Here is an 18,761-nt window from a genome sequence, read left to right as displayed (position 1 = left end):
TGTTGACTGGTGAGGTCCCAGAAGACTGGAGGCTCGCCAATGTGGCTCCCATTTACAAGAAAGGTTGTAAGGAGGATCTGGGGAACTACAGGCCTGTTAGCCTGACCTCGGTTCCAGGGAAGGTTATGGAACAGATAGTCTTGAGGGAGATCATGCGGCATGTGCGGGATGGCCGTGGGATCAGGCCTAGCCAACATGGGTTCATGAAGGACAGGTCCTGTTTGACCAACCTGATCTCCTTCTATGATCTAGTGACCCATCTGCTGGATGAGGGAAAGGCTGTTGATGTGGTCTACCTAGACTTCAGCAAAGCCTTTGACACTGTCTCCCACGGTATTCTCCTGCAGAAGCTGGCAGCCCGTGGCTTGGATGGGTACACCCTCGGCTGGGTAAGGAGCTGGCTGGAGGGCCGGGCTCAGAGAGTGGTAGTAAATGGAGTTAAATCCAGCTGGCGACCGGTCACGAGTGGTGTTCCCCAGGGGTCGGTGCTGGGGCCTGTCCTCTTCAGTATCTTTATTGATGACCTAGATGAGGCCATTGAGTGCACCCTCAGTAAGTTTGCAGATGACACTAAATTGGCTGGGAGTGTGGATCTGCCTGGGGGTAGCGAGGCCCTACAGAGGGATCTGGACAGGCTGGAGAGCTGGGCTGAAGCCAATGGCATGAGGTTCAACAAGAGCAAATGCCGAGTCCTGCACTTTGGCCACAACAACCCCAGGCAGCGCTATAGGCTTGGGGCGGAGTGGCTGGAGGACTGTGTGGAGGAAATGGACCTGGGGGTACTGATTGATGCACGGCTGAACATGAGCCGACAGTGTGCGCGCGTGGCCAAGAAGGCCAACGGCATCCTGGCTTGCATCAAAAATAGTGTTACTAGTAGGAACAGGGAGGTAATTGTCCCCCTGTACTCAGCACTTGTGAGGCCGCATCTCGAGTACTGTGTTCAGTTTTGGGCCCCTCACTACAAGAAAGACATTGAGGCCCTGGAACGCGTTCAGAGGAGGGCTACTGAGCTGGTGAGGGGTCTGGAACACAGGCCTTACGAGGAGCAGCTGAGGGAGCTGGGATTGTTCAGCCTGGAGAAGAGGAGGCTCAGGGGAGACCTTATAGCTCTCTATAACTTCCTGAAGGGAGGTTGTAGTGAGCTGGGGGTCAGCCTCTTCTCCCGTGTAGACAGCGACAGAACTAGAGGGAATGGTATCAAGCTGCACCAGGGGAGATTCAGGCTGGACATTAGGAAGCACTACTTCTCTGAAAGGGTAGTCAGGCACTGGAATGCACTGCCCAGGGAGGTGGTGGAGTCACCGACCCTGGGGGTGTTCAAGGAAAGACTAGATGTTGTATTGAGGGACATGGTTTAGTGGGAGCTAGTAGTAATAGGTGAATGGTTGGACTGGATGATCTTATAGGTCTTTTCCAACCTTGATAATTCTGTGATTCTGTGATTCTGTGATAATTTGCCTTGAGCCTCCAATGCAGGAAAGAGAAGGAAAAGGAAAAAAGTCTTGAAGCAGAATATGGGGAGTAGCACAATGCTTGCAATATTATTTTCTTCTACCAAAATGCAGGAAGTATATGGCAGGGTAGAAGAACTGGAAATGTTGTTTCAAAAAAGGTGATTATAGTTTAGGAGTTTTTTGTGATGAAGGCATTTCATTAGCATAAGTTAGGAAGATGCATCTTTAGGAGAAGAAAGCAATGAGAGAAACATAGAATCATGCAATGGTTTCAGTTGCAAAAGACCTTCAAGGTCATTGAGTCCAACCATCATAGTGTAGAAGTTGTGAGCATTTCTGGTAAATGTGAGTTTCATATTTTGGCAGTCGAGCCCCTCCGGAATGAATGAAGATCCAGTGAATTAAAATGAAGAAACTTAATGAAAATGCATGTATAAAAAATAGGAGCTTTTGGAATCTGAATGAGTTTATAGCAGCCAAGGTGGGAAGTGGTTTTTGTAGCAGAGCAAGTAAAACTGTAAATAAATAAGAAAGAAAAAAAATAACTTTACTACAAAAATGACTGCTATACTGAGTTCAATATGCTTTTATTCGACATAATATTTAGCTTAACATAATGTCTTAAAATTCTAGACCCATGGCTGTTAGTCACTACGCACAGTACCTGGATGATTAGCATTAGTTCTGTTGATAGTCGGGCAATTCTGGAAAACAAACAGAGCCAGAAGAGAAAAAAAAACCCAAACAAACAACTTGAACAGTGGAAAGAAAGCTGGATTTTATAAAAATTCTTGACTGCAACAGCACTGGAGGACATTATCACTATAATCATTATCACATAAACGACCACTGTTATCACTGTTATCACTATTATTATCACAGGAATGACCACTGTGGCTAGAACAAGGATCGTAGGTGTACCCAGAGCAAAAACCTGGGTTATCATCAAAGGGGGATACAGATGTTGTGGATGGGTTTGTTCTTTTTTTATTAAATCCAGTTGGCAGCCAGTCACGAGTGGTGTTGCACAGGGCTCAGTGTTGGGGCCGGTCTTCTTTAATATCTTTATCAAAAATCTGTATGAGGGGATCGAGCACGCCCTTAGTAAGTTTGCAGATAAAACCAAATTGGGCGAGAGTATCCATTTGCTTGAGGTAGGTGGGATGTACAGAGCAGTCTGGGCAGGATGAATCAATGCCTGAAGACCAACTGTATGAGGTTCAACAAGGCCAAGTGCCAGGTCACTTGGGTCACAACAGCCCCATGCAGGGCTACAGGCTTGGGTAAGAGTGGCTGGAAGGCTTCCCAGCAGAAAAGGACTGAAGGGTGCTGGTTGACAGCTGCCTGAATATGAGACAGCAGGGTGGCCAGGTTGCCAAGGCAATCAGCATCATCCTGGCCTGTATTCGGACTAGTGTGGCCAGCAGGAGTAGGGAAGTGATGGTGCCCCTTTACTTGACACTGGTGAGACTGCACTTCGAGTCCTGTGTTCGGCTTTGGGTCCTCACTACAAGAAAGACATTCATGTGCTACAACATGTCCAGAGAATGGCAGTGGAGGTGATGAAGGGTTTGGAGCACAAGTCTGGTGAGGAGCAGCTGAGGGAACTGGGGCTATACAGCCTAAAGAAAAGGAGGCTGAGGGGACAAATACCTGAAAGGCATGTAGTGAGGTGGAGGTCGGTCTCCCAAGTATGTAAGGGGAGGTTAAGAATGGATATGTGGGCTTTTTCAAACTTTAAAATTCTATGTTTCTGTGATTCTAAGCACATGATGGTGTTTCTAATGATAAAATATTTCAGCTTTCCTTGTTTTTCTGGCACCTAGTAAAAATTCAGAACATTAGTGTTGCTAAAATAATTCCTATTTTTTCCTATTATGGTACCTCCCAGTCACATGTTGCTGTTGAGTTATTTCAGTTCAATGTGATTTAGCCAACCATTGTTTTGCCACTATCATTTATGTTTGACAGCGGCTGGCTCACCAGTCCCTGCATGTGTTGTTTATGGCTTAGATGCATGATTCTGAGAATGGGGAGGAATTAATTTATTGCTTTCGGAGGGTGTAGTAGACATGGGAAACAATCCTTACAATACTTTGGTGGTCATGGGGTATCTCTTTTTCCAGGTTTGTACGATTTTTTATGTCATGGTGCTTTTAGACACGATTGGGACTTGTAGGCAGTACTGCTGAGCAGTGACTGATGACAATGAAATGATCCTTCCTGAAGATGTATATCTGTGAGCTTTTAAAAGTCTAGAAACTGCTAAAAGAAGTCTCATAACATTATAGTTCATATATTATGAATTCTTGCAGAAAAAATAATATGCAGGGGTGATAAGTCAGGGTTGAGGAATGACTAAATTTCAATTTAAAAGACTTCAAAAATTGAAACAAAATTTGGAATAAGGTGAGGACAAACTCAAGACAATGTTTATTCTAAGCGTGTGCAAACCTTTTTTTGATGCTGTTTTCAAAATGATGCAGCAGCTAAATGTATTATACTCCTGGGAAGCATAAACCTTTGGGCCTGATTCTCCTCACTACATAATAAGAATGGTGAAAAGTAGCCTTAAAGTAGGTATAAATAGCGTTTAAATCTTCTTTACAGCTTGGCAGTGGTAGAAAGGAGCCTTGATATAAATAAGAATCAGGTCCCCAGTATTTATTTAACCCTTGGGCTTTGTATATCATTTTATTTGCACCTTTAAGAGATTTGCAGAGGGATTTTTAATCAGGATTCGGTGTACAGAAAGCTAAATGTTTTCACTGCCTTACAAGTAACTTTAATCACAGAGGCAGATCATTCTTTTTATTTCTCAAGAGAGAATGGTAGAATTTCCTGCCTTTGTACAAACTGAGCTAAATGTTTCTGACACCTATAGTACAGTGTCAATTGGAAATTCACATTTCATGTAATAACAGACCATTTTAATTTCATGAGGTAAAGAATTGGTTTCCACTTGCAAATTGTACTGAAGAAAGCAATATTGTCAGAAGAACTGGCACAGTGCTTCAAGAGATAAATCTATTGAATTAAATAAGAGGCTTTCATTACCTTTTACATTGCATTTCCGTATAACATAAGCATTAATTAAACTCTTCATTGCTTTCTCCTATTCAGCAGAGCACTTGCTCAGTCTGACAAGAAATGTTGCCCAAGAAAGCATGTGTCACCCAAACACAGGCATTAAAATACACTTACTCTAGGAAAAGGGAAGGAAGGCTGGAAGGGGAGAACATTTCGGTGCATTTGGGCAAGTGGGACCTATCTACAGAAATATATAATTTCTGAGGTTTAGGTTTTGACAGCAAGACAGCTCTGATGACTTGTAACAGGTTGTCTCAACAGGTATTTCTTCAGGCATTCTGAATACAGAAAGCAGGAAGCAGGCAATTGTCTTTGAATTTTTAAGTATTTGTCTGTTTGTGAGCAAGGTTTCTCCAGTATGAGGAATCATCTTTGGTGTGAGACAGTTCTACCTTCTGAAGTATCAAAACAACTCTGAAAAGTGTGCCTTCCTTCCTGTGTGAGAGGACGGCAACTGTAGCCAAGTTTTGATGCAGATTCAAAGTATTCCATGCCAGTCCAGCCTTACAGAGCTCATTGGATAGCCCACTTTCCTTAACTGTGTGGAGCAAGGAATTGGCCTTGATAATCCTTATGGGTCCCTTCCAACTCAGCATATTCTATGATTCTACGAACTGGAAAGACATCAGGTATATTTGGTTCTGACACGTTTCTATCTGTATTCAAGTGTTTCTAATTCCTTTTTTCTTTTTTTTTTTTTTTTTTTTTTTTTTTTTTTTTTTTTTTTGTTGTGTGATTCCAGGGGAACATTTGAGAGTCTGCCCTCAGGAATATACATGTTGCACCTCAGAAATGGAGGACAAGTTAAGCCAACAGAGCAAGCTGGAGTTTGAAAACTTAGTGGAAGAGACAAGTCACTTTGTACGCACCACTTTTGTATCGCGGCACAAGAAGTTTGACGGTAGGCTGGATATAATTTACTTATTTCCAAGGTTAAGGGATTTAAAAGTCAGTTATCCATAATAAATTCCAAAGTTCTTTGCTTCACAATTAGATATCACACTTGCAGTTGTCAGTTTGGCTAAGATAAGGGTTAACTTACAGCTGGTATGCTTATCAGCCTTGTGAGTATTGCCTTTAATTACAATGACATCAAGAATCAGACTGTTAAGCGCCTGCAGGCTTGGCTAATGTTGAAAAAAGAGATTAGATATGCATAGAGAGGTTTATAATTTTTGTCTCCTAGTTTCAAATGCAAAATTTAGGTTTGCAATTATATTCACTGTTGCAAGATGAACTATGGCTCTCCTGTGATTTTTGTTACTGCAGAGCAGGTTTTCTGTAGTCTGCCTTTTTGTAGCCCAGAGGCTGCAGTTTTTTTTCCTGCATGATCTTCCTGTGATGTACACAGTCTCTTAGAGGGTTTCTGGCTTCCAAACACTAAGGCCTCAGTTGCGTTTCAGAGGGATTGTCATGCAAACCACTTAAACAGTATTGAACCTAGAAAGAGTTGACAAGGACAGTTTTGTGGGTCTTTGTTTCTAATCCATACTCCAGTCTTTTCTGGTCCTCCGCTTTTGTAAGGTCTTTGTAAGATGGCAAGTTCAGTGTCATGGTTTGCTGAATGCTTGCCTTTAATAATGAGCATTAAGTAGTTTTTCTGATTGTGTCCATATTTACAAGTTACACCGTATTGAGCTTTTCTCATAAACGCCAGACTAGCGAAGAGTCAAAGAGCTTCAGAATATTCAATCATGGCTTTATCTAAAGATGAAATCTGTATTTGTGTTGGAAGTGTCCCCCTGAGTGTTTCTGTATAGGTGCAAGTTGGAAAGGGTCCAGTACCAAGAGGTGTAAATCTGGATTGCAGAGCTGCATCCTTGTATGTAGGTTGAAAGCCTGCAAACAGGTGCAGTAGAGCTGTCTGGTCCCAGGTAGCAAGGCATATGCAAGAGAATGGTGGAAAGGTTATTCCTGAAGTTAGAAGCTTACTTTGAAACTCTGAGATCACATTCCAAGAAAAGAGAAGATGTCTCTAACTCCTTAGGACAATTCTGTATCACTGTCTTCATCCAATTAAAGATTATTTTTTTTTCCTGATATTGATTCTTTTGATATGACACAGAAGAGAAGACGAATTATAAAAGGAGGGAATGGGAAATGTATAATATGAGGATGACTTGCAGATAAGTCCCCAGCAGCACATCAGACGCTAATATATTTTAGAAAGTGTCCTTAGCCCTTGGAAGGACCGTGGTATGGATGACTCTGCCGTGCTCCGCATTGTGGTTGCTTCCCTCTTTAACCAGAAATTGGAACTTTTTGTGGAGTGGATTTTCAAAATTCTACTTGGTTTCAAAGGACCTACAAAAAAGTCCAGAAAGTGTGCGAGTTATTACAAGATAAGTGTGCAAGCAGAACAGACATTTCGAACCATAGAGGGTTCATGCAGCGGGCTTATTTGCTAGAAGGAAACCAAGATGATGGCTGGTATTCAGTGAGCAGTGCAGTTTACTGAATATGCTGGGCTCATTGACCACAGAGCTCAATTAGTACCTTACTAATTCTTTGGCAGCTTGAGGTCTTTTTATGTTGCCATAAACTGAAGCACATGATGGCTTTTTTTCAGTAACCTGAGATTCTGTATCTGGGTACTGATGGTAAGGTGTATAGCAGAAAGTTACTGACCTGTTGTTAACTATTGCATCATGGGGTTCTTATGGATCTGCTCTGCAGGAAGCTGGATTAAAAGACTAGATGGTTTCTTCTGGCTTACTGTTGATAGTTTCAAAGGAATTTGCAATGTGAGGTCTTAATCAAAGAGCAATTGAACTTTGTGTATACTCTCACCATTTTAATGCTAATGTAAAACTATGGGAAAGTTGCTCACTTAGATGGAAAAACTGCTTAGTCTTTCCAGAAGGGCAAACACATTAATGGAAAAATATATTCACCTAATGGGCTGTCTTTCAGCATAAAACCAGCCAGATTTGTGGCAGTTTTAAATAGGACATTGCTCTTCAGTGTGAAGCAAATACAGGGTTGTTAGACAATGTCAGTGGCTTTTAACTCTTCAAGAAACATCTCTTTTTTTGTTTTAATTTGGCACTTTGACTGCACAAGGGAGTACTGATACATGATGATTCTGCCACTTGATTCTGGTACACCACAAATAGCAAAACAAAGGCAGACAATTGTGCTGATTGTATGGAAGTTGTGTACAGGACTTGTGCTTATCAAGTGCAGCATATCTAAGCATTAACAATATATGAACGCCTAAGTAATGTTGAGGTAGAGAATGTATTAGCATTGCTCCTGTGAGGAGATGATTTAAATTAGCATTGGTTCCAGCTTGTTTGTTTCTGCAGACATTTATGTAATTTTGCAAACTCTTGAAAGGACGTGGAAGGTCTGTTAGAGTTTCTGCAATTATTTTTTTTTCTGCTGTACCAGGCATATTTTAGGCTAATATGTGCAACATATGACTTTCTAGGTGTAAGTGAACTCTTGGTTGAATTATGATCTGACCTTCATATGCCTTGCCCTTCCTGCCTTGTTTACTTTCTGTCCATACATTGAAGCGTAGATGGCATTATTTTCTGATTTCCATTTTGAGAGGTAATTTGAGGTCTGTTTTTTCTTTCAGCATTTTGCAGAAACACTTTGAGCAACTTGCAACCATCTCACAGTACAAAAAAAAAAAAGGGGGGGGATTTTTTGTGTTTAGATAGAATTTTCTATTTTTTTTTAATTTGTCCCCATTGCTTCTTGTCCTGTTACTGGGTTCAGTTGTGAAGAGTCTGGCTCTTTCTTCTTTAGACCCCACCTACCATATATACACATTGATGAGATTCCCCTGAGACTTTTTTTCTCCCGACTGCAAAGTCCCAGCTCTGTCAGGTTCTACTCATTTGAGATATGGTTCCTTCACCTTCTTACTGCCCTTTGCTGGACTCGCACCGATAAGTCTGTATCTCTCTTCTGATGGACAGCCCAGCCCTGGAGCTCGCGGTCCAAATGTGGCCTTACCAGTGCTGGGTTGAGAGGAAAGTTCACCTCCCTCTGCCTGCTGGCAATCTTCCTACATCATTTCTATGTCATTTCTATACTTCATTTTACCTGATGTGCAGTACTTCCCAAATCTACAAGAATTAATTTCTGTAAAAACTATAAGCAGAAGAAGCTAAATATTAAATTCATAAGATGGAACATTAGAAACTGTTAAGTATTTTGGAACCAGCTGTGAAGAGAAGAAATGTCTTTCTTTTAAATGGCAATCAGCTCTTGCATCCTAAAGCCCTGTACTCATTTCTTATTAATTTCTCCTCCACATTTCTAAGGGGTTGTCACTGTGCTTGGACTTTTAACAGCTCCATTGTTCTGGATTCATTTTGGGTTTTTGTTTTTTTTTTTGAAGTGTTTTATTCCTCATACTATGTGGAGTTCAAAGGCGTCTTGGAGCCAAAGGTCTGACAATAGTATTTTTCATTTGCTTTCGATATTCTAGACAATCGGTGTGAATTAGCATGAGTCACTACATAGCATCATACCAGCTGCCAATTGTTTCTTGGCTGAGCCTTATGTGCAGATGTTTATATATGTGTTGCTCACATCTGTATATTTGTCATTGTGTTGCCATACAAGATGATCATTTAAAAAAAAAATAATCAGTATCTGCAATTTCACTAATTGGGTGCATGGGATTCTCCTGAGAATCTTGCTTATGAAAGAAACCCTTGAAATGAGGAAAAAAATAATCCTTTGAAACAGTAGGTCCTCGATGTTCCTAGCAAATAATGTAGTATCTGTTTCAGGAATGGGACTCACAAACTCTTCCAAAAACTAGGAAAAGGAGGAAAAAAAACCCCGTTCGAGCAGACAGAAAACATACAGGAAGTGAAGAGTTCCAGCAGATATGGATATTTTCTTTTTCTTCAAGGCTTTGGGTAGGACTAATCCAAACTAGCAGACGTGTAATGATCAGCTGTTTCTTGTTTCTAGCAATAGACAAGTAACCGAGCCCCAGTTCTTGGACCCCCACTGCATACCTCAAAGAAGCTTAAAATACGTTACGCTCCCAGTGTAGCTGTAATAGTATCATCTTATTACCACCGATTCCCTCACATAGTGGCATTGCTGAGCAGCTGTTTCACAGACAAGCCAATTTCTTTTAAGTATTGCTCCATCAGCAGGCGAAACCAGCCCTACCGGAAGGGTTTGTCATGAATGTTAATGAGGAGACAAGTAGCTGTTCAGTGACATTTTCTCACTAATCCTTTGAGAAACTGTAGGAAAATCATAGCAAATAATTTTGATTTAAGCTAAATAGGTCTGAACTTGATAAAAGAGACACTTCCTCCTCATTCTCATTAAAAAATGTACAGTATTACTCTAGGTAATGGCATTAAAAATGAAAGGATGTCTAAGGATAGCTGTCATGAACTTGAATGAATATAGATAGCCTTCAGCAGAATGTGTGAGGCATGATACCATTTAAGGAAAATAACCTGAATAGCGTGAGAACCAATCTGTAGCTGCATTGATCTGTCTTACAGGGTCATCATTACCCATACTCCTTTTTTTTACAGTCTAGGAGAACCATGATCCATACCCATTAGTGCTGCTTATATTTCTTACAGTCATTACCAGCAGTAGCCGTGTAAATTACAGGGCAGGAAAGAAAGTTTCAAAGATAATCCCCCAAAACAATACCTGAATGAATGGTTAGCATCCCAGAAACCTTGTATTCCCCTGTCTTTTCTCGCACAATTTATGAAGGGAGTTGGAAAAAACCTTAGAGAAAAATAGTGTTTATGAGTCTTTCCTTGATATGTGAGCTGGAAAAAATGTGTTTTGTGAAGCTGCTTTCCAACAAAGTAAGAAGTTTTCAATGAGATAGACTCTTGTAACCAGGTATAACTACCTCATTAAACTTGGCAAAAAAAAAGCTGGGAAAGTAAAATAAGGGAAATGGTGTAAATTGGAATACACTGAGATTCAATTGTGTGGCCAGTGCAAGTCTTCTGCCCTCAGCTTTCTCTCCCACCCTTGATGCCCAGCTCATGCGTAGAGTAGAGCTGATGCCCATAGACCTTCTGCAGAGGAGGGCAGCAGCTCACTTGCACACCGCTGCAATCACGGTCAGTGGGTGAAGGATGACCTTTCAGCCAGACATTTTTTTTCATGCTTTGCTTACTTTGCATGTGAAAGGGTATGGTTTTCACAGGAAGCTTTTTGGGTGGGTTGGTTGGCTTTTTTTTTTTTAAAGCAGGGAATCAGAAAGGTCTGCATGTTTGAGAGGCAGGAGTCTTCTAAGGAGTGTGGGAAAGTCAAACAGATATAACATCATCTGTGTACTTTATGCAACTACTCATATTATTCTAGTGCTGCCATGTCTGCACCAGAAGGTAGGGAGGAAAACTGGGATACCAGATATTTTGGGGTTTAGTTCTGAGCAAGGTGGAGATTTGTTTTGTCTTCTTTGTGTTCCAAGATTTTCATTTCACTGTTGCTTTGCAATGCCTTTCCCATCAAACGCATAATCCATTGCAGGACAGGTGGACCTTTAAACCTCCACAACTGTTGATCTGTAACAGTGCTAGCAGGGCCACAGTTTCCGTATGATTCATCTACTGTTTTAACACACTACATAACTTCTGCACTTGCCAAAACACAGGCCTTAGGGCCGCTAGAAGCCTTTAAAAAAAGTAACATCTGCTGGCTTGTAGTATGTAACTGCTTGCAAGCCTTCATTGGACATCTGGTGTTAGTTTCTAAACTTTACAGACATTCTTGATGAAAGATCCCTTACATTATATTTGACAGGAAACACTAATTTGGAAATAAAATATTCTGCACTTGAGAATACTGTTTATTGTTTTCACATAATATGTCAAAATTTGTGGATTGCATTAGGGAAAAATATTTTTCTTTGTTTTAAAATTAAGCAAAAGAGGAGAGGTGGCAAACCTATAAAACTTGGAAAGGAAGGACTGTCCCAGTAGTATGAACAGTTTCCAGCCAGGGCTGCAAATTCCTGTAACCTGTTCAAGTCCCATACTAAAAAGCCACGCTGTGGGAACTGGTGTCTTGTGAAGGCTCCCTGCCACTGGAAATGCACTTTGTGCATTTGGATGGCTGCTTCTCCCTGCACTTCCACAGCCTCATTTGCTAAGTGCAGCTGATTAGTGTAACATGTCATCTTCTAACCAGCTGCAGCATGTTTATGAAGCTGCAAAGCAAAGGACAAGCTGCTACCTTGTGCTGGAACAGTCAGAAATGATCCACTTCTCTTCCTGAAGTGTTTATTTCTCTATATTGATTAAAGAGGGCATTTAGTTGAGACATAGGTACCTATACTGTGGACTTAAACATTTGTTCAGATAAATTGCACCCGGAGGAGCAAAATACAGGAGCAAAGCATCTAAAACACTCTTGAGGTCCTCTTTATGCTTCATCTGCCTCTTTTACAAAAGTCATCTTCTGGTTTCTTCTGTAGTATTTTGTGATCAAAAAGGCATTAAAAATATTGAGGCGAGCAAGCACTATGGTGGCCAGTTGTTATGTTTGGCTGGTCGAAAAAAATGCAGTCATGTTGAATTCAAATGACATTTAATCCTTGCTGAAGCTCTGAATACCGTATGTTTTTAATATTTTTTGTGACACAAACTGTTTTCTGAACTTGGTGTCCAGGCCTTAAAAATACTAACCCTTTAGTAAAATTACTGATTTACAGCTACGGAAATCTCATGATTACAAAGATTTTGTATGCATATGGACAAGAATAGAACTAGTAAAGGGCTCAGCTTCAAGTCCCTAACACTGATGACAGACATCAGTCTCTCACAGTCAGCCATCAGAGGCTCTGATACCCATACCTGAGTCTTACTCTACCGGTAGGTACTCACCTGACACACATCAAGCATGTAAACATGCTGTAAGAATAAAAAATAGGAACTGTACATAAAAAACAAGGTACAAAGCAAGGTTATTTAGTATCAGCACCCTGGGTGATAGGAACTGTAGCCTTATTGTTTCCCATTCGTGGTCCTCAACGCTCATTAAATGCAGAAATAACTGTTTTTTTAGGTTAACCTCTTGACTGTGATACATGGGCATTGTTGTCTTTTTTTGCTACCCTTCTTTTCTTAATTCTTTTGCCTGTGTGTCCAAACAACTGGGAAATTAAAAGCAAACTTAAAATAGTACATCATGAAAAGCATCTTTCCGCCAGGATGCTTCTGAAGTCTTCCCTGCTTGTTATACATTAGGTCTTGTTCTATACCCATAGCTGAGAGATAAAAATAAACATATGCTGCCTGCACTCCCGCAGTGCAACCTTGTTGCTTGCCTGTGCAGGTGCTGGTAGAGAGGAGCAGCAGTCGGTCTCGGTGTGGGCAGCCCCACTTGGTGCTGCCGAGGGCTGACAAATGCTGCGTGGGGCAAGCTGGTTTGCGTAACGCCATGCTTGCGGTGCAGCTGTTGTTTAGATGTGACACTGCCATAACAAGAACAGTTGCTGGTCCAGACTCCTCCAGACAAAATAAAAGCAGATCACCAGGAGATTGAACCCTACGAGATTATCCCTACTGCAGTGTTTCTTGCCTGTTGGTACCATGCAAGAATATTCAGGTATCCTTTCTGAAATCTTGGGACTTACAAAAAATACATGGCTCCATGCACAGAGGCACCTGGATTATTGAAATATTCCAGTTTTCCTAAATTTATTGGAACGCTAACCTTCACTGAATCTCCATAAATTATTTATGGATTCTTTTTCTGAATATTACTGAGACAGTTCACACTCTTTCACTTCATGAGATATTTAAATAAATTGGGATCTTTATTTACAACTTTTCCCATCTTTTCCAACTTATACAGAAATGTTTTTGCTTAGCACATTTGTTGTACATACATCATAGGCTCCCTTAAATCTGGGACGTGTATGGATTCATTTACAAGCTGTATCAGAAACAAACCCTTCTGCTTTCTGCTAGTTGTAGCCTGTGTGCTTCATGCATTCAGAATATTTCCCTGAAACGTCTGCTGAAATGTTTCAGCAATGTACAGATCGGTTGCCTACCATTAACAGCAGTGATACTGTAAGGGCAATGCATAGAGCAGGAGATTAGCTGGGGAAAGAAAGGGGGAGAAGGAGGGAGACAGGTCCAAAAATACTGTGCCATGAGCTACCTGTTATGACTATAATAATGTAAAGAGCAGTATATATCCTTCAAAGGCAATCTGAGGGGGGTAACTTGATGCAGCATTAGTGGAGAGATATATGGAGGGAACCATTTCTACCTGAAGTGTGCTTTGAAGCTGTATCAATAATTTTAATAAAATGAGCATCAAACCTTAAAGCCTTAAAAGTATCTTCTTTAATATATGGCAGGTTATTAGTTTATCATTCTCAGGTGAATTTATGTACTTTTTTTTTTTTGTGGCATCATGGGAGCATCTAGAAGCCATTTGCTTGCTATATTTTGAGTCATCAACACACAGCTAAAAGGCTGTCCTTGCTTTTGAAGAGCTACACTGGTAGTGAAAACATTAGACATATGTGAAGCAGGAAGGAGGTGAAAACAGCTCATTTCAGTAACACAGGACATTCAGTTAATGAAATCTCAGCTAGATTATGGCCAAAAAAAGGCAACAGGAGGTAGCTGTTGAGTACTAACTTCAGTGAGTGGGTACATCGTATGGGATTTAATTTCTACTCCAGTAAGAGTAATTTGACTATGCAGGTACTGAAACTGCTCTGAGGAAGTAAATTCTGTTGTCACCTGCTTTTTCCATCTTCTCACAGTGAAGCGTTTTCATAGGGGTGCGCAGCTTAAGGAAGGCATCAATTTGTACACATTCCTTGTGTAAAAGTTCAATCAAAGTTTGGTAGCACTGGGGAGCAACTTCTGGAAGACAAGGTGATCTCTGATGTGAACTAGTTTTTGGAGCATGTAAAATCTCAAGAGGGAAAAAGTACAAGAAGCTTGCATGTGAAAAAATACGGACTAGGAAAGCTACTGTTTGTTTTCTAACAGCAGTTAACTATTAAGACTAAACAAATTCTGACTATTGTTTAGGTTGTTTAACTTTCAAAAGCTGGAAGCAGTTTCTTGAAGAAAATTCTTTGTTTCAATCACCACACCAAATGAGAAGCAAGATTTGAAGTTGAAATATGTATTTCATGTTGGTGAAATGCTATAAGGATTTAGTTTTGCATTTCAGTAGATTTAAATATTTTGAAGGATTTCAAATTAATGTTTTTTTTTTTAAATTGAAAAATCCAAACTTTGTAAATGAATAAAATCTTATCATTTTTTGCAACAGTATATTTTATGGCACAGTGAAATTCTATGAATTTGTGAAAAGCATCAGCACTGCATTTTTAAGTTTTGCAAGTTTCTAACGTTAACACTTTGATCAGCTTTACAAGCAAATCTCAAACACTCCCGGGAAAGTAGTGTTTTTTCTATGTCTACTTTTGTATATATCTCCAAAACTTTCCTGGCTCTCCGACAAGTAAATGACGTATTAATTTAAGCTTTCAGCAAATAACTTTCAGGGGGCGCCTGTGTCACCTTCTCTGGTGCCTAATGAAGTTTCCGTACTGGCCGTGAGCTGAATAACGTTCTAGGCAATGAGGCGTGCATCCCAGAGTCTCAGACACCTCAGGATCATTTTGGGGCTCTATTCAAACCCAGCCAGCTGGGATCTGCTGCCTACTGAAGATAGTTACAGCTAGTGGACAACTACAGCTGTGAAATTAGTGTTGCTTTTAGTGTGATGCCCAGAAGCCATCTTTTTCCTACATGTCTATCTTTGAGATTCAGCTTTCTATTTGGATACCAAACATATGTGATCTGCTATTTTAAAAGGCGACACTGTTCACTTGCAAGCATGTTGGTATTCAGCTCCTAAAAGTTGTGATTTATTTATTCACACATTGTGTTTTAAGTCTAAGTAAAGGTTTATAGGCTTGATCATTCTCATCTAATTGTATATCAATAGGAGAGGAGATTATTTTTGTTTGCTTCGATTAGCTGGAAACTTGAACCAGTGAAAACTCCATGTTTAGTGAGGTTCATTACATTACCACATCCTACTTCGAATGTTTTTGCCACATTAACCCAGAATCCAATCATTCTTGGAGTGTACTTTTTAGACTCTTCTAGTAATGCAATCAATGGGAATGCAAGATGCTGCTAAATCAAATAACCTTCTTAACTACTCCCTGATTGTATATTGCACCCTACACCACTTGTGGCATTTTTCTGTGCCAGTGTAATCTTGAAGTGCCATGTCTGAAAGAAATCGCAGCAGCCTAAGAAGACTTTGGAGATAAAGGAGAAGAAACAGAGAGCTGAATGATGCTAGTAACCATTTTCCAAATGGGTGACTGAGGAATTCACAATATCACAATATACTGCCTTTAGGATACTTTCTGGGATTTGCGCTCAAAATGTCATCAAAACGGTGTTCCCCAACACATTCCTCCTATAATGTTTTGGCATAGCCACCATTTCATCAATACCAATTATTAAGGCATTGTAAAGGTTTTACTTCATTCTATTCATTCTGTTGCCTTAAATATAGTATTTAGCATATACACACTTGCACTCTTTAAATACCAATCAATCCATGTCTACACCATAGAGTTTGTACTCTGTCAAAGCTGAAGTATATTTTGGTGTGTTGCATTTTTTTCGGCAGACCACTGCCAGAGACTAGCTTCTCAAGCAAGCTGTATGGTGACATACTTAAAGACAGGGATATAATAAAATGCCTTGCAGGTTAGGGATCCCTATACGACAGCTTCTCTGTTAAATAAAAATGGGATGTTAAATATCAAGTGATCATTAAGGAAATTTAAATTAAGAATTTATACAGCTCTTATGCTGGAAATTATCCTACAAAAGACTTTCCTTTGCCTCATATTTTATAGTTACTGTATCACACTCCCTGCAAAACTATGGGCATATCTTTTGTATTTTTAGCAGTTTCAGTGTTCTGTAGTTTCATCTGTCTCTGTATAGATGTGATCATTGGCTCAGGACTTTCCTTATTAAATCTGTATACCCTCATATAAGTACTTTTTTTATGCAAAAACAAGGCATCATGAAAATAAGAGAGGGAAAGAGAAACAGCAACAAGTTTCCTTTAATAATGCTCCCTGTGGAATGAAGGTCTGAGGGGTCTGAGTATACCTGAAGTCTATTTCTCTCTGATTTTACATAGTTCTTGAAAGGGAAAAAAATCTTAGTGTTAGTCCAAAGTAATAATTGACCAGTTCTAACTACAGAGCCAGACAGAGCCAGAGAGACAATACTATTCTTACCAGGATAATATCATGCTTAAGTATTCACAGAGAAGCCTAAAAGCACAGGGATTTATTTGGATTTTCTGGCATCTTACAATCCTACGTTCTCTTCCTTAATGTGACTGGTTTTTTGAACTGCTTGCTTTCATATGCACTGAAATCCATGACAGTACATAAAGCTAGAGAAATCCCTGTTCAGTTCTTAGCCCAAGGATAAGTCTGTGCTGGACCGAAATATACGCAAGCCTAATGCCAGGCCTTTGCATGGGGATCAACTGCATTTTCAGCTAATGCATAAAATGAAAAGCAGCAAGCCAAAGCGATGTTGCGTCAACCATTTTTCAGAAAGCACTTTGAAACTCCTTATCCTCACCTTCACCTGGGCTGTGCTTGTGATTTATGTAGTTACATTGCTGAGAGATGTGTTTCTCTAGCGTGATCTGGGCTTCTACTTACGCATCAGTAGTTTTCTTGCTAAAACTTTATCACTGTTGTAGTGGTGTGCCTAGGAGGAAATGGTTTTGTTCAACTGTTTCTAAAGAGGTACATGCAAGAAGAGGGATGCAGAAGACTAAAGGAAGATCAGAGGTGAGGGAAGGACAGATGAGAACTTAGTCCCATGAAAGGATGGGTAAGTTTTGAAACCTCATGGCCAGAGGAAGGCCGCTGCAGCAAAGGTCTCTCACTGGGCAATCCAGAGGGCTTTATTTCACTTGTAGTCAATGAATGTATTCATCAAAGGCTGCAAGATCTAGTAAATCATCTAAAGGTATAAGCAGGAGAAGGTGGCCGTTACGAGCAGGAAGTTTTTTGTTTTGTTGAGTACTATGTAGTATGCAAATCTGGCTTCCTTCTGGCACCTCCTTTTCCTCTTCAACTCAAAAGAGGCTTCAGAATGCAAGGAGTATCTGTAATTAGGCTTCAAAATGCACAGCTTGAAAGGAAACAATCTTAGCGCAGCATAAAAACAATAGCAGTTTCAAGGTTTGACTGGAATTTCTGAAATCTCTTTAATTTGCTTCTTTAATGCTGCTTATAACAAATTCCCTAAATAGAAAATGTGTCACTAAGCAGACTGGTGATGCCCTTGCCAATAATATATATTGCATTTATTTATTTTTACTACTTTAAGCATACCCAGGAAAGCTATAATCCATGTTTAAGTTAGGACTAGCAGAGATGTGAGAAGCCTTTCATGTAATCTCTGGAATAAGAATTAATGCAGCTTTAGGGATAAAAAGTGCAGAGGTAGTGTCTATTGGTGGAGATGATTTGTGCATCCCTAAGGCAGCACTATGGGTGTGCAAAAGAAGGTATCCCCAGTCATTCTGTTGTCAGGTCTCAAACTGAGACTCACGTACTGCTTGTGAGCTTGTGCAGGGCTGTTTATGCCCATGTGAAATTAAAAGGTTAATATTGTGGCCATGTATTATTTCTTGTTTGTTGCTCGTTCAGTATTTTTGATTGCACCTTAAAGGTTGGGTTTTTTTACGTTTTACATAGGGAGATTAACATCTATCTTGCATTTTAAGTCTTGTAGAATTACTAGATATGAAATCATAGAATCAATAATTTAGGTTGGAAGGACCTCAGAGAACACGGTGTTCCAGCCCCCCTGGCATGGGTAGTGACACCCTCCACTAGACCAGGTTGCCTAAAGCCCCATCCAATTTGGCCTTAAACACTGCCAGGGAGGGGGCAGCCACAGCTTCTCTGGGCAACCTGTGCCAGGGCCTCACCACCCTCATGGTACAGGATTTCTTCCTTATGTCTAATTTAAAGCCACCCTCTCTCATCTTAAAACCATCACCCCTTTTCCTGTCGATCCATGCCCTTGTAAACAGCCCCTCTCCAGCATTCCTGTAGGGCTACCTTTAGGTACTGGAAGGCCACTGTATGGACTTCCCAGAGCCTTCTTTTCTCTGTGATGAATAACCCCGAGTCTCTCAGCCTGT

The 18,761-nt window shown here is 40.4% G+C and overlaps 1 protein-coding gene across 1 annotated transcript in view; it reads left to right on the top strand.

Moving 5' to 3' along the window:
• GPC6 (glypican 6) overlaps positions 1-18,761 on the top strand; it is a gene marked incomplete at both ends in the record, with an annotated part of 791,424 nt that overhangs the window by 249,097 nt on the left and 523,566 nt on the right. The window contains one exon of the mRNA XM_084279285.1: positions 5,290-5,448. Within this exon, the coding sequence (XP_084135411.1) occupies positions 5,290-5,448 (159 nt within the window). The remainder of the gene's footprint in view (positions 1-5,289; positions 5,449-18,761) is intronic.

Source organism: Gallinula chloropus (assembly GCF_964237585.1).
Source record: "Gallinula chloropus genome assembly, chromosome: 1".
Classification (NCBI taxonomy): Eukaryota; Metazoa; Chordata; class Aves; order Gruiformes; family Rallidae; genus Gallinula; species Gallinula chloropus.
Note: the sequence above shows the minus strand (reverse complement) of the source record. Positions and strands in the feature narration are given on the sequence as shown.